This window comes from Scardinius erythrophthalmus, assembly GCF_964197995.2.
Source record: "Scardinius erythrophthalmus genome assembly, chromosome: 16".
Classification (NCBI taxonomy): Eukaryota; Metazoa; Chordata; class Actinopteri; order Cypriniformes; family Leuciscidae; genus Scardinius; species Scardinius erythrophthalmus.
This window is the reverse complement of record NC_138236.1, coordinates 41,013,712-41,030,383: the sequence shown is the minus strand read 5'-3', so window position 1 is coordinate 41,030,383 and position 16,672 is coordinate 41,013,712. Positions and strand designations below refer to the sequence as shown.

At 42.6% G+C, this 16,672-nt stretch overlaps 1 protein-coding gene across 2 annotated transcripts in view; it reads left to right on the top strand.

Annotated features, from left to right (window-relative positions):
* Window positions 1–1,463: 1,463 nt before the first annotated feature.
* Window positions 1,464–16,672, top strand: part of znf236 (zinc finger protein 236) — a 105,139-nt gene continuing 89,930 nt past the window's right edge. For both annotated transcript variants that reach the window (XM_081389097.1, XM_081389096.1), the window contains exons 1-5: window positions 1,464–1,583; window positions 11,485–11,612; window positions 13,330–13,494; window positions 14,323–14,501; window positions 15,778–15,905. In XM_081389097.1, the coding sequence (XP_081245223.1) occupies window positions 1,532–1,583; window positions 11,485–11,612; window positions 13,330–13,494; window positions 14,323–14,501; window positions 15,778–15,905 (652 nt within the window). In that variant the 5' untranslated portion in view covers window positions 1,464–1,531. The remainder of the gene's footprint in view (window positions 1,584–11,484; window positions 11,613–13,329; window positions 13,495–14,322; window positions 14,502–15,777; window positions 15,906–16,672) is intronic.

Sequence of the window (16,672 nt, the reverse complement as noted above, 5' to 3'; positions counted from 1 at the left end):
CACTGATGAGAATATTGCTTCAGAATAAATCCGGACAAGCAACCTTTTTTTCCGGACAAGTGAATGACAGATTTAGATGTCCGAAGCACAAGCACACAGAAAGGCTTAATGCCGAGCCCTGTCTCCTCGGTTAAACCCCTAAACACATAATGTCCACTCAGGGACATCTGAATACTTCTTTAAAAAAAACACACATTTCAAATCTTGTCTTTCTAAGAGCAATAAAACACACAGGGAAAAAATCCTGGCTGAGGTTGTCATGATCATGCATGAAAGGGCTATTAACCCCATTAACCCAGCAATGAAAGGAGGATCATTTATATATGAACTCCTGTGGCGAAGGCAGCATGGAAGTTGCTCACTGTATTAAGGCTGTAAAGTGATAAATTAAGAATATAAAGACCCTCACCATTGTTCTATAATAATTTTTCTTCCTTTAATAAAAGGAGTTTCATGGACAGAAAGTGTTTCCAGGGTCCAGCTCATGTGGGGTGTGTGTTTGAAGGTATGTCGCTGTTACAGATGTGTATGTTTACTTGAATTATACTTCATCTTCAGACCAGATGTCCTGGTTTGCAGAAGCACATCTACAAGGGGAGATCTGAGGACAGTATCACACATGAGTGAAGACCTGGGTCTATGTCTTCTAATGAATCAGTTTTTTTTGTTGTATTAATTGAATAAAAACATAAAATAAAAAAGCAATAATATTACAAGAAAAGATTATCAAATAATAAAGGTCTGTTACAACTCTGCATAGCATGAAAAGCGCTGATGACGTGTAATTTGTGGTATGGAAATACATGTTGACTGGCAACATAATTTTCCTTGCATTTCGGACCGCATATTTTTGAGTACTGAGACTTCCACAGAAGATATACATGTTTTAATATTTGTATCACTTCTATTATTGATTGCTATCAGGATATGAAGAGAGTTTTAGTCTAGGCTACCCATTATAACAAAAAAGTGTTTATAAACTTATTGTCTATAACTTACCCTACTTTTCCTCGTTTACTTGGAGAGTGCATCTAATGATAAACTGGCTAATCAATGGCTGTAATCATGAAATAAAACATAACATGGGACACAATGACAAACTATCGGGCATAAATGAACAGGTATTTTTAATAAAACCATGGTAATTTTCGTTAGGGTAGGGATGTTATTGTTAGCTCCGCCCATTCACCAAAAAGCTAACGGCACCCCTGTAGCTCCGCCCCTTTAAAGTTCGCGCAATATTCCTTGACATGAAAGGTGATTTATACATAAAAAGTCATTCAAATCTATTTAATGTAATGAAATATAACCTATTTTCCAAGTACGTTTAATTTATTGACTGTTTACAGAAAGAAACAACCATTTATTGTTGTCCGTTACACGCGCAGTGCAGTGCGAGTCTGTCCGCTAGGTGTCGTCGTTCCTCCAGTGTATCCCAGATCTGGCGCTTCTGTCTCGGGTCTCGGCTCGCTCAACCCGCCGCCATTTTGAATCCGAATCGCTCACACTACACCCGCTCTAAACTGGAACTATGCCGCGGGGCCGGCCGCGAAAACAGAGGGTTAAAGATGACAGCGAAACCGGTAAAGTCAACCGCAGTCTCACAAATAAAAACCTCACACCATGAGCTGTTTGTTTAAGTGCGTAGTGCATGTCTAAAATGGGGCAGAAGTGTAGAGAAAGCCATTTGAAGAGCGTGTATATAGTCCCCGGATATAGTATTGCTCTGTGAGTGTGTGTGTGTGTGTGTTGCTGCAGGAGTGATTGCGGCGGAATGATATTAATAACACGCTCGTGTGCTGCAGATTGAGAGAATGCTCCTCTCACACACTTCAGATGTCACTCGTCCGCACTAGAGCAACATGTACACTTAATTAAAGCGCTTTTTGAGCTGATCCGCATCGATGCTAATGTTAGCTAAAGCTCCCGTACATCAGTGAGGAGGGCTGGAACTAGTCGAGCTGTCGTGTTAGCGGTGTTTACAGTCTATTCTGGGGATAATGTACAGATGCTGGGATGATTCCTCGTGCTGTTGACACTGTGTGTGTTTTATTGATTTGAAGAATAAGCAGATCGGTGTAATGTTTACTTGCTCTCCAGACTTTACTAGCTGAACAAAACCTTCATTAAAAGACAGTTCTCTGGTCAGCCGAATGGTTGTTTTCTTCCTTTAGCAGGTTTACTATGGTAACGTACTTTGTTAGTAAACCACGTATTTAGCCTGTAACTTTAACAGTTGAGGTAACCAGCAGCTGGCATTGTTGAATGTTATATTATATTGAATGTAATAGTAGCATAATTTTAACAGCTATGTTAAGATTGTGTCTTAAGAACTAGTTTGTCCCACTAGCAGTTAACCAAGGTGTAATCAATCTCACGTTTTGGTGTCAAATTAGACCAATCTACCTTTTTATGTTACTAATGTTATAAAGTTATGACCAATCTTAAAGAAAAAAATAAATACAATTGATTTAAGACTAGTCTGAACAGTTTATGCAACTGGTCACTGCTTAAGTAACTATGCAAAACTTTTAATAACATTGATGGAAAGTCACAAAAATATCTATTAAAGCTGCAGGTGATTTATTAACATTGCAAGTAGTTTTCATTCATGTGTTAAAAAAGCCTGATGAGGCTTAGATGCTCTATTTGATAGGCTAAACTGCGATTCACCGCAAACATTCGCTGAGAGTTGAAGTTTGCTCCAAATTAGGGTAAGTGTACCCATTAAGCCCATGTACCCTTTAAGCCCACTTACAACTCTGAAGTCAAATTAAAAAAAGAGAAAATAATATTTTATTCTGCTTATTATTTTAACCAATCCAGTGATTTGTTACTTCCCTGGCATTTTTAATTGCATACCAATTACATTTGGCAGTGTTGAGTTAGCCCCACCCATGTGCATGCTGTCTCACGGGACCTCACAGAAAGTCACCCCAAAACTTTGGTGTTTCGGGACCCTTCAGAAATCCACACATTTCAGCAATTTTCAGCTTTTTCTTTGGTAACTACATTGATATGTCAAATAAGAGATAAATGTTTTGTTTTTTGTGTATGAACAAATAGTACTTTATAATTTTTTTTTATCATTTTCCTTTAAATGGAAAGATGAGTTTTATTAGCTTGCGTTCAAATCTAATCTCTTGGTCAAACCATTAGCCTTACAGAAAGATAGACTGCCAAAGAATTAAGCATGTGAACTGCAAACAAGAATGTTTTGTGATTCATTTTACATTAATTTACAAATAAATACATCATAAATTGTTTTGTAGAGGAGATTATTTTTCTAAAGTAGCTTTTTTTTAAGATGGGTTTAAATGGTACAGTGCCACAAAACGCATGCAAACTAGAGCCAACACAAGCTAACCTTGAATGAAAAAAACGTAACATTTCTCAATGTGGGCACAATGAAAATTACTATGATACTTAGTCCAGTATATTTAAGCTCCATGCATGTATTTGTAAATATATCTTACATTTTAAAAGGAAAACATTGTCTTTTTTCACCATTACTCACTGTGGGACCATTTAAGCCCACCTGATGTGTTTCAGTGAGGAATCCCTCTAATTGCAAACTTTGATACATTTTCTGAAAGTGTTTAATGATAACATGTCTTTGTGTGCTTTTACCTTACTAACCTTTTACCCTTACCTTACTTACACACAAATTACACATTCATTCAAATGAGATAGAGCCTGTTTTGTCCTAAAGTCCTTTCTGTATAACTGGGCATAATTCGGGAGTCAAGCTGAGTTAAGGCTTGTGATTCCGGACATGGAGAGCCTACATTCCCCACAGTCCTGAGCCCCTGGGACTGTTAGGGGGGCCCACTAAGCCCCGAGTATGGAGCCCCAACTCGGCTTGGCTCCCCAGATACACCTGGTCAAACTTCCAGCTTGACTCCTACAACTCCAGTCAAGCCGACTTAAGGCTCCAGACCACCGGCCACTAACACCTTCCCATCCCACCCAGGGCTCTAATCAAACATTAGCAAAAGGATTTTTTTTTAATACTTCCCTGTCATTGAATAAATATTGATGTTTTACTTCTTTAAAATCATTTTTTTATATATATATATTTTGTGAATCAATGATGATGTGGGCTTATTTGGAACACATGCGGGCTTAAATGGTGCCAAAGTACCAATTAAGCCCATGCCAGACTTCTGACTTTATTCCTAAATTATCTTAATTTTATATTCTAAAATGTACATCAACTAATTAATATCATTTCAAATGAGAGATTAATCTTGCATTTTAACAAATGATTTTTCTTATAAACTATGTCAATATCTATGAAAAACAACAACTTAAGTTACAACTTAGCCTAGTTTTGACGTAGTTGGACACTAAGTTACGACTTGCGCACTTTTTTTATAAATATTTTTGCGTTGCACCATTAAACTTAGTTGAAGCGTAGCCTAACTCTACGTATAAACTAAATATTTACGGCAGCCTCCGATCAGGAGTAACGGTTGGAATAAAATATCAGACAGACTGAACTGCATCAGTAAGCTCTTCTTTTACCGGACAGACTTCAATTCTTTAGACATATGATAATGCTGACATTTACACTCGCTTACATTTTAAGAGAGAGAACATTATGTGAAAAGATTTCTTTGTTAGCGGCTCTTTAACACGAACCCGTCCTAAACAGCGCGCCGCTGTGTGCATCGGTCCATGTTGTGCATGTCAAATATCAGTCATAATCAATAAACGTAATTTCTTATGTTTTTTGTATTTATTGATCCTTATTAATTTCATTTCAAATACAGTTTCTGAATGTTATTTACATATAAAAACACTTCTGTTATTCATGATCAAGTAGGCTATCGTATTTAATGGAAACTTATTTTTACAGTTAGTAACGTGAGGCAAAAAAAGTTAGAATGAAGGATGAACTGGCATTTCCACACAACTGCCCAAAATACTGCAGTAACCAATCAGACCTCAAGCTCCCGCCCAAAATGCTGTCATAACCAATCAGACCTCAAGCTCCCACCCAAAATGCTGCAGTAACCAATCAGACCTCAAGGTCCCGCCCAAAATACTGCAGTAACCAATCAGACCTCAAGCTCCCGCCCAAAATGCTGCAGTAACCAATCAGACCTCAAGGTCCCGCCCAAAATGCTGCAGTAACCAATCTGACCTCAATCTCCCGCCCAAAATACTGTCATAACCAATCAGACCTCAAGCTCCCGCCCAAAATACTGCAGTAACCAATCAGACCTCAAGGTCCCGCCCAAAATACTGTCATAACCAATCAGACCTCAAGCTCCCACCCAAAATGCTGCAGTAACCAATCAGACCTCAAGGTCCCGCCCAAAATACTGCAGTAACCAATCAGACCTCAAGGTCCTGCCCAAAATTCTGCAGTAACCAATCAGACCTCAAGCTCCCGCCCAAAATACTGCAGTAACCAATCAGACCTCAAGCTCCCGCCCAAAATACTGCAGTAACCAATCAGACCTCAAGGTCCCGCCAAAAATTCTGCAGTAACCAATCAGACCTCAAGCTCCCGCCCAAAATACTGCAGTAACCAATCAGACCTCAAAGTCCCGTCCAAAATACTGTCATAACCAATCAGACCTCAAGCTCCCGCTAAAAATACTGCAGTAACCAGTCAGACCTCAAGCTCCCGCCCAAAATACTGCAGTAACCAATCAGACCTCAAAGTCCCGTCCAAAATACTGTCATAACCAATCAGACCTCAAGCTCCCGCTAAAAATACTGCAGTAACCAGTCAGACCTCAAGCTCCCGCCCAAAATACTGCAGTAACCAATCAGACCTCAAGGTCCCGTCCAAAATAGTGTCATAACCAATCAGACCTCAAGCTCCCGCCCAAAATTCTGCAGTAACCAATCAGACCTCAAGCTCCCGCCCAAAATACTGTCATAACCAATCAGACCTCAAGGTCCCGCCCAAAATACTGTCATAACCAATCAGACCTCAAGCTCCCACCCAAAATACTGCAGTAACCAATCAGACCTCAAGCTCCCGCCCAAAATACTGCAGTAACCAATCAGACCTCAAGGTCCCGCCCAAAATACTGTCACAACCAATCAGACCTCAAGCTCCCGCCCAAAATTCTGCAGTAACCAATCAGACCTCAAGCTCCCGCCCAAAATACTGCAGTAACCAATCAGACCTCAAGGTCCCGCCTAAAATACTGTCATAACCAATCAGACCTCAAGCTCCCGCCCAAAATACTGCAGTAACCAATCAGACCTCAAGCTCCCGCCCAAAATACTGCAGTAACCAATCAGACCTCAAGGTCCCGCCCAAAATACTGTCACAACCAATCAGACCTCAAGCTCCCGCCCAAAATTCTGCAGTAACCAATCAGACCTCAAGCTCCCGCCCAAAATACTGCAGTAACCAATCAGACCTCAAGGTCCCGCCTAAAATACTGTCATAACCAATCAGACCTCAAGCTCCCGCCCAAAATACTGCAGTAACCAATCAGACCTCAAGCTCCCGCCCAAAATACTGCAGTAACCAATCAGACCTCAAGGTCCCGCCCAAAATACTGTCACAACCAATCAGACCTCAAGCTCCCGCCCAAAATTCTGCAGTAACCAATCAGACCTCAAGCTCCCGCCCAAAATACTGCAATAACCAATCAGACCTCAAGCTCCCGCCCAAAATACTGCAGTAACCAATCAGACCTCAAGGTCCCGCCCAAAATACTGTCACAACCAATCAGACCTCAAGCTCCCGCCCAAAATTCTGCAGTAACCAATCAGACCTCAAGCTCCCGCCCAAAATACTGCAATAACCAATCAGACCTCAAGGTCCCGCCTAAAATACTGTCATAACCAATCAGACCTCAAGCTCCCGCCCAAAATTCTGCAGTAACCAATCAGACCTCAAGCTCCCGCCCAAAATACTGCAGTAACCAATCAGAACTCAAGGTCCCGCCCAAAATACTGTCATAACCAATCAGACCTCAAGCTCCCGCCCAAAATACTGCAGTAACCAATCAGACCTCAAGCTCCCGCCCAAAATACTGCAGTAACCAATCAGACCTCAAAGTCCCGTCCAAAATACTGTCATAACCAATCAGACCTCAAGCTCCCGCCCAAAATACTGCAGTAACCAGTCAGACCTCAAGCTCCCGCCCAAAATACTGCAGTAACCAATCAGACCTCAAGCTCCCGCCCAAAATTCTGCAGTAACCAATCAGACCTCAAGCTCCCGCCCAAAATACTGCAGTAACCAATCAGACCTCAAAGTCCCGTCCAAAATACTGTCATAACCAATCAGACCTCAAGCTCCCGCTAAAAATACTGCAGTAACCAGTCAGACCTCAAGCTCCCGCCCAAAATACTGCAGTAACCAATCAGACCTCAAGGTCCCGCCCAAAATACTTTCATAACCAATCAGACCTCAAGCTCCCGCCCAAAATTCTGCAGTAACCAATCAGACCTCAAGCTCCCGCCCAAAATACTGTCATAACCAATCAGACCTCAAGGTCCCGCCCAAAATACTGTCATAACCAATCAGACCTCAAGCTCCCACCCAAAATACTGCAGTAACCAATCAGACCTCAAGCTCCCGCCCAAAATACTGCAGTAACCAATCAGACCTCAAGGTCCCGCCCAAAATACTGTCACAACCAATCAGACCTCAAGCTCCCGCCCAAAATTCTGCAGTAACCAATCAGACCTCAAGCTCCCGCCCAAAATACTGCAGTAACCAATCAGACCTCAAGGTCCCGCCTAAAATACTGTCATAACCAATCAGACCTCAAGCTCCCGCCCAAAATTCTGCAGTAACCAATCAGACCTCAAGCTCCCGCCCAAAATACTGCAGTAACCAATCAGAACTCAAGGTCCCGCCCAAAATACTGTCATAACCAATCAGACCTCAAGCTCCCGCCCAAAATACTGCAGTAACCAATCAGACCTCAAGCTCCCGCCCAAAATACTGCAGTAACCAATCAGACCTCAAAGTCCCGTCCAAAATACTGTCATAACCAATCAGACCTCAAGCTCCCGCCCAAAATACTGCAGTAGCCAATCAGACCTCAAAGTCGCGTCCAAAATACTGTCATAACCAATCAGACCTCAAGCTCCCGCCTAAAATACTGTCATAACCAATCAGACCTCAAGCTCCCGCCCAAAATTCTGCAGTAACCAATCAGACCTCAAGCTCCCGCCCAAAATACTGCAGTAACCAATCAGACCTCAAAGTCCCGTCCAAAATACTGTCATAACCAATCAGACCTCAAGCTCCCGCCCAAAATACTGCAGTAACCAATCAGACCTCAAGCTCCCGCCCAAAATTCTGTAGTAACCAATCAGACCTCAAGCTCCCGCCCAAAATACTGCAGTAACCAATCAGACCTCAAAGTCCCGTCCAAAATACTGTCATAACCAATCAGACCTCAAGCTCCCGCCCAAAATACTGCAGTAACCAGTCAGACCTCAAGCTCCCGCCCAAAATACTGCAGTAACCAATCAGACCTCAAGCTCCCGCCCCAAATTCTGCAGTAACCAATCAGACCTCAAGCTCCCGCCAAAAATTCTGCAGTAACCAATCAGACCTCAAGCTCCCGCTAAAAATACTGCAGTAACCAGTCAGACCTCAAGCTCCCGCCCAAAATACTGCAGTAACCAATCAGACCTCAAGGTCCCGCCCAAAATACTGTCATAACCAATCAGACCTCAAGCTCCCGCCCAAAATTCTGCAGTAACGAATCAGACCTCAAGCTCCCGCCCAAAATACTGTCATAACCAATCAGACCTCAAGCTCCCGCCCAAAATTCTGCAGTAACCAATCAGACCTCAAGCTCCCGCCCAAAATACTGCAGTAACCAATCAGACCTCAAGCTCCCGCCCAAAATTCTGCAGTAACCAATCAGACCTCAAGCTCCCGCCCAAAATACTGCAGTAACCAATCAGACCTCAAAGTCCCGTCCAAAATACTGTCATAACCAATCAGACCTCAAGCTCCCGCTAAAATTTCTGCAGTAACCAATCAGACCTCAAAGTCCCGTCCAAAATACTGCAGTAACCAATCAGACCTCAAAGTCCCGTCCAAAATACTGTCATAACCAATCAGACCTCAAGCTCCCGCTAAAAATTCTGCAGTAACCAGTCAGACCTCAAGCTCCCGCCCAAAATACCGCAGTAACCAATCAGACCTCAAGGTCCCGCCCAAAATACTGCAGTAACCAATCAGACCTCAAGGTCCTGCCCAAAATACTGCAGTAACCAATCAGACCTCAAGCTCCCGCCCAAAATACTGCAGTAACCAATCAGACCTCAAGGTCCCGCCCAAAATACTGTCATAACCAATCAGACCTCAAGCTCCCGCCAAAAATACTGCAGTAACCAATCAGACCTCAAGCGCCTGCCCAAAATACTGCAGTAACCAATCAGACCTCAAGGTCCCGCCCCCAAAATACTGCAGTAACCAATCAGACCTCAAGCTCCCACCCAAAATACTGCAGTAACCAATCAGACCTCAAGCTCCCGCCCAAAATACTGTCATAACCAATCAGACCTCAAGCTCCCGCCCAAAATACTGCAGTAACGAATCAGACCTCAAGGTCCCGCCCAAAATACTGCAGTAACCAATCAGACCTCAAGCTCCTGCCCAAAATACTGCAGTAACCAATCAGAACTCAAGGTCCCGCCCAAAATACTGTCATAACCAATCAGACCTCAAGGTCCCGCCCAAAATACTCTCATAACCAATCAGACCTCAAGGTCCCGCCCAAAATACTGTCATAACCAATCAGACCTCAAGGTCCCGCCCAAAATACTGTCATAACCAATCAGACCTCAAGCTCCCGCCCAAAATACTGCAGTAACCAATCAGACCTCAAGGTCCCGCCCAAAATACTGTCATAACCAATCAGACCTCAAGCTCCTGCCCAAAATACTGCAGTAACCAATCAGACATCAAGGTCCCGCCCAAAATACTGCAGTAACCAATCAGACCTCAAGGTCCCGCCCAAAATACTGCAGTAACCAATCAGACCTCAAGGTCCCGCCCAAAATACTGCAGTAACCAATCAGACCTCAAGCTCCCGCCCAAAATACTGCAGTAACCAATCAGACCTCAAGCTCCCGCCCAAAATACTGCAATAACCAGTCAGACCTCAAGGTCCCGCCCAAAATACTGCAGTAACCAATCAGACCTCAAGCTCCCGCCCAAAATACTGCAGTAACCAATCAGACCTCAAGCTCCCGCCCAAAATACTTCAGTAACCAATCAGACCTCAAGCTCGGTTGAGTACGTAAACTTTTGAATGGGGTCAATGTTATAAGTTTAGGGAGTATTTTGTGTTGTGGACTGTATGTAAACATCTGTAATGTGAAAGACCTTATTCAGAGCTTATTCAATGAAAAACAACAAACAAATTTCATGATGCCTTTTATTTTGTTATTAATTATTAATATTTTATGAACATTTATCAGATTCTGCAAGGTGTTTGTAAACTGAGGATCACTGTACGGTTGAGATTTGAGCCCAGGATGTATCGACACTAAACAGAAACTATATTACCGGAATAACATCATTCACTGATATTAAGCAGCACTAAGTTGTTAAAAGTGTTTTCCAGATCATGCTTTACTCCCACTGGATCCACTATATCTGATTTAAAGTGTCTGAACTATTTGATCTTAACTCAGATATATAATTTGCTTAGAATTGGCAATTTCTGTCTTCTGTCTTCTGTCCTCATTGGCTGTCTTCTGTCTTCTGTCCTCTGTCCTCATTGGCTGTCTTCTGTCCTCTGTCCTCATTGGCTGTCTTCTGTCTAGGGCTGTCTCTTTACGTTCGAAAATCGATTGCACAATCGATCGGACCAACCAACGCAAGTTTCGAAAACGAAAATAGGGAATCGATTTTAACGGTCTCGGAGCACGTCCAGCTCGTCACGATACGCCCGCAGCGAACGCGTGTCACACAGCAACTGCAGGCTCTGTAAACACGCATAACAGCCAATTATACTTCTGCATATTGTGTCTCTTTTTACAACAAAACTGTGAATTCTGCCGGTATGCAGACAATCTCATGCGTACAGATACAGATTCGGGCTACGGTCTTCAATCGCCTACGTAGGCGAAATTTGTTTGACGTTTCTAATCGTAAACACAGCCATGTTGAAGACTGAGGTAATGTTTTTCATTTATGCTATGGCAGTCCACTCTGCTTATTGTTTTTCGAGAATGTTGCACTCCTGTTTGTCATTGTGCACAAAACTTCACGCCAATAAATCATCAGAAATATTGCAGACTTGTGCGCGTCTCAAGCGCCCTCTTTACGTTCGTCCTAATGCCTGTTAGTTGTCCGTGGATTTGCCCATATTTGGCGTTTAAAATGGAAATGTCTTTAGACATGGAAAATCGATTTTACAATCGATTCAATGAACACTTATGTCTCAAAAATCTAACAGGATTTTTTCACAAAAGTGACAGCCCTACTTCTGTCCTCTGTCCTCATTGGCTGTCTTCTGTCTTCTTCAGATGGAGGTCCGGGAGCCGGCTCAGAGAGCCAGAAGCAGGCCGAGAACAAATGTAATATTTGCTCCCAGAATTATCCCAGTGAGAGTCAGCTTCAGAGACACCTGCGAGAGCATGAGGTCAACGACAAGGCAAGAGACCGCACTTCATCATCACCACCACCATCATCATCATCACACCAGATCTGAGACAGGACCATATCATTCAACACATGTTTCTTGAACAGGCTCATAAAGCCAAGCTGTCTAATAATGGTGTGAATGATCAATAGATGATTCATAACTCAATAAAATGTCAAATGTTAATCAAATGTTCTTCTGGGTTTACACTTTAATAGCAATGGATTTACATTACTTTTATAGTCCTTGATTACAGGGTTTTAAAAAATATGTTTTTATTCGCAAACAGCAATTTCTACTTGATGAATATTTTAGAACTCAACATAATAACTAGAAAAAAATTCAATTCACTATGAAAAGTGACTTTTAGGTCTATAAATCACACTTTTAAAATGCCCTCATGTACCTGTGCCCTTAAATAGAGTGCAGTTCTTGTGGGAACGAATAATGAACACGCCAGCGGACATTGTGAAGCTGTTTGAGCTCGTTTTAAAGCTTTTGAATCCTCTCAGGCACTGATTCACATGCTCACATTAGCCACTGACTCTCACCTCTGATACACCAGTTTCTCTTCATTCTCCACAAGGAAAAAAGCTGTAATGTTTATAAACAGATTACAGATTTTATGAACATTAGACAGGTTTACATACACAAGCATTCTGAAACTTCATGTAAATATGAAGAGACAGAGGACATATAAATATGAAGTTTCAGAATGCTTGTGTATGTAAACCTGTCTAATGTTCTCAGCACATTGTAACAAACAACTAAAAGTAGAGTTTATTAGTCACGCTTCCATTACAGATTTGCTCAAAACTTTTGCGATATTTTCTAAATATCGATAAAAACTATTTCGAAATGACGGCGTTTCCATTTACCAACATTTTTTTCCAGTTATGCGAATAAAACTAAATGTGTTCCTCTTGCGATAAGTCATTCCAGACATCATGGCGATGGATGTTGGTAGGTTTATGGAACTAGCCATTATCATAACGGAAGGAGACGTAGCGTGTTATCCAGTTATTACTGGCCGGGAAAGCCCCTTATACTTGGAGCGGCTCGCATGAGGAGGTTCTCCCTCAGATCTGCTTCAAGATCTTTGTTGTTTAGAATCAAGTATTCCCATACTTTTGTCTTTTATGAGTTTAATAGAGATCTCTGCCTCATCTTCTGTGCAAACACACCGCCCCATCTTTAAAGAACGTTCGTCAGGTGACTGTAAATGCGGAAAAACTGTTTCCACTGCAGGTTTGCGAAATATTCCTTTTTCGAAATTGCCTGAAAAACCTCCTCATGCGAGCGTAAAAACTTTTTTGCGATATATGAGAGTTTTTGCGAAATTGACATGTTTCCATTGGGCGTATTTTCAATTTGCAATCTCAATGTGCGCAATTTGAAGGGTAATGGAAACGTGGATTTTTGTGTTATGTATTCGTCCTGTTTTGGTAGAAAGACTCGGAATAATAAAGGTTTTATTGGCATTGATGGTTCCATGAAGAACCTTTAACATCCATGGAATCTTTCCATTCCACAGAATATTCTATATAGTGTAAAAAGGTTCTTTAGATTATCAAACACAAAGAAAAAAATGGTTCTTTTAAGAACTGATCACTGGAAGGTTCTTTGGGGGGAGCAGAAATGGTTCTTCTACTTTGTTTTTAAGAGTGTAATGAATGTGTTTGTCATGAACTGCTGATAACGTGCTGTTCCTCACTTCTCCTGCACGCAGCCGTATCGGTGTGACCAGTGTCCGGTGTCCTTTAATGTGGAGTACAATCTCAACCTTCACAAATCCACTCACGCCACCAGCGAGGCCAAATGCCCCGTGTGCCACAAGAAGTTCTCCAGAGTGGCCAGTCTGAAGGCTCATGTCATGGTCCACGAGAAAGAAGAGGTCGGTAGCTTCATCTTCCCTCGTGGGTCAAAATGACCCGAAGCCATAAAAGTATACTAAATTATTATTATAACTTTTTTTCATTTTTATATTTTTTAATGCAATTTACCTTTAAATTTCTAGATTTGGTCAATAAATAATAAATAAATTGTAAGTTAGTAAATTAAGCACATTCCTCACATTCTTTCAACTTAAATTCAAAATAGCTCACAATTTCATGCATAACCCTTTTAGTTCAGCTCTAAATATCTTACATCGGGTGTCTTTGCAGACCTCTTGTGGAAAATAATAATATAAGATGATATTTCATGACTCTAGATGGCCTTATATCTCTATATGGAGTAAATGAGCTGTTCCGCTGGGTCATAAAGTCAGTTCGCTTCAGTGTGCATTCAGATACACATTTTTGGAAAAGTTTTAGCATTTTTAGTTTGAATTTTTAGCATTTGAACTTTGAGCATTTTTAGGGTTTTCTATGTGTACTGAAGCATTTCTCGCAGTCCATTCATTCATAAGGGGTTCAGATTGACCCGTGATGGAAGGATTTGTTACTAAATTTCAACCACAAAACTCCTCGAATCCATTAAAAAAAAAAGTGTATTCGTGGCTCAAGTGCGACAAAAGTCCTGGGGTCTTGGACCCCTCTGATCAACACTCAATTTAACAACAAAAAAAAAATGCTGAAAAAAATGTCCGTGTCAGAATGACCTGAGAGAAGGATGAGGGTTAATTAATTCCACTGGAAGCATCTTGAGGACCTGAAACTTTGGTTACCTGATCTCTTCTTCATCATCATCATCATCAGTGGCGTGTGCTCTGTGTTGCCAGAACTTCCTGTGCTCGGAGTGTGGAGACGAGTTTATCCTGCAGAGTCAGCTCTCTGTGCATCTGGAGGAGCACCGGCAGGAGCTCAGCGGGAGCAGCACACACTCCTGCAGGACCTGCGGCCGAGAGTTCCCCACTCACAGCCAGCTCCGCGAACACCTGAGGAGCCACGCCAAGACCAGGTGTGTGTGCAGCCTTGCAGTCTTCACAAGGTTCCCGCTGCACTTCTGCATGCAGACACAGTTCATGTAGTGTAAAAGGAAAGATTTGTTCAAATGAGTCTGGTGAACATTTGGGAAGATGGGAAGTTATCGTTTCGTTTTCATTTTTGCGCGAACTAAACTTTTAGGGATGAGCGAGTCCTGTGTACATAAGAATTGTGTACATAAGAATTGTAAAAATTGTGTTCTGAATGCTTCTTTTAAAAGAAGGCAGGGATACATGACACGACTTTAAAAATCTGAGCAAATTTGAAAACACTCGACATCACACACTTGCCGACTTTGTAAATGGTTACACGTAAAATCTGTGCATCATATACAAAACAACTGAGAATCACACACACTGTTACGACCACTAGGGGTCAGCCGTAACAGGAAAAGGAATGATTCTCACCACCAGAGAGATATCAAAAATAACAAGTGTTTATTTCTAAAAGGGTTTAAGCATCAGGGGCAGACAAGGCCAAAATAACAAACAAAAACAATCTTTTGGGTAACCTCTACAATTCCTAAAACAAAAGAAAACAAAATACAATTTAAACTTACCTACCTCCCTAAACCAAAAACAATGTGAAAAAATATACAAAATAAAATGGTGTCAAACCCCCTACCTCCCTTAATTTGGCAAAAATATATATACAAATATCTACAGGAGATTAATGTAAAGTCCGTAGCAAACAATGCAAAACATAATCCAAAATCGTAGTCAAACAGGCGTGGGTCAGTTAACAAGGATAATCAGAGGTTAAAAATCACAGTCACAATCTCCAAATAAACACTCACAGCACAATCTCAAATAAACACTCACAAACTCTCAGATACGACACACTAGCATAGACGATGATACAAACAATAGCAAAGTGGTAACAATCAACAATGGCACAATAGTCGGCCATCTTGAGTGTTTGGGGCGGTCCTTATATCTGGATCAGGTGTGGAGGAGAACCAATCGCAGCGTCCAACTAATTATCACCAGATACCGCCCACCTGCAACACAAACAAGCACATGCACATACACAGACAATACACAGGACAGAATGCAATCAATGAGCAAATGACAAATGACTCCGGCTCATAACACACACCAATCTCAACATCTGCTAGGAAGAGAACAACATGTGCCGTAAGCTCAGCTCAGGTCATGCCCAGGTCACTTCAGATGTGTGGATGAAGTCAGATGTCCTGTGTGTGCCGCCTCAGCTCTGTTGCTCACTGTCTGATCCTCCATTATCTTCAGGCCGATCCTAACGAGCTCGAGGAACTACAAGAACATCGACCGGAGAGGATTCAAGAACATCTGCCACCACTGCGGGAAGACCTTCAAGAAGCCCAGCCAGCTCGTGCGGCACATACGCATCCACACAGGTGTGTGTGTGTGTGTGTGTGTGTGTGTGTGTGTGTGTGTGTGTGAAGCCCAGCCAGCTCGTGCGGCACATACGCATCCACACAGGTGTGTGTGTGTGTGTGTGTGTGTGTGTGTGTGTGTGTGTGTGTGTGTGTGTGTGAAGCCCAGCCAGCTCGTGCGGCACATACGCATCCACACCGGTGTGTGTGTGTGTGTGTGTGTGTGTGTGTGTGTGTGTGTGTGTGTGTGTGTGTGAAGCCCAGCCAGCTCGTGCGGCACATACGCATCCACACAGGTGTGTGTGTGTGTGTGTGTGTGTGTGAAGCCCAGCCAGCTCGTGCGGCACATACGCATCCACACAGGTGTGTGTGTGTGTGTGTGTGTGTGTGTGTGTGTGTGTGAAGCCCAGCCAGCTGGTGCGGCACATACGCATCCACACAGGTGTGTGTGTGTGTGTGTGTGTGTGTGTGTGTGAAGCCCAGCCAGCTCGTGCGGCACATACGCATCCACACAGGTGTGTGTGTGTGTGTGTGTGTGTGTGTGTGTGTGAAGCCCAGCCAGCTGTTTCGGCACATACGCATCCACACAGGTGTGTGTGTGTGTGTGTGTGTGTGTGTGTGTGAAGCCCAGCCAGCTCGTGCGGCACATACGCATCCACACAGGTGTGTGTATGTGTGTGTGTGTGTGTGTGTGTGAAGCCCAGCCAGCTCGTGCGGCACATACGCATCCACACAGGTGTGTGTGTGTGTGTGTGTGTGTGTGTCTGTGTGTGAAGCCCAGCCAGCTG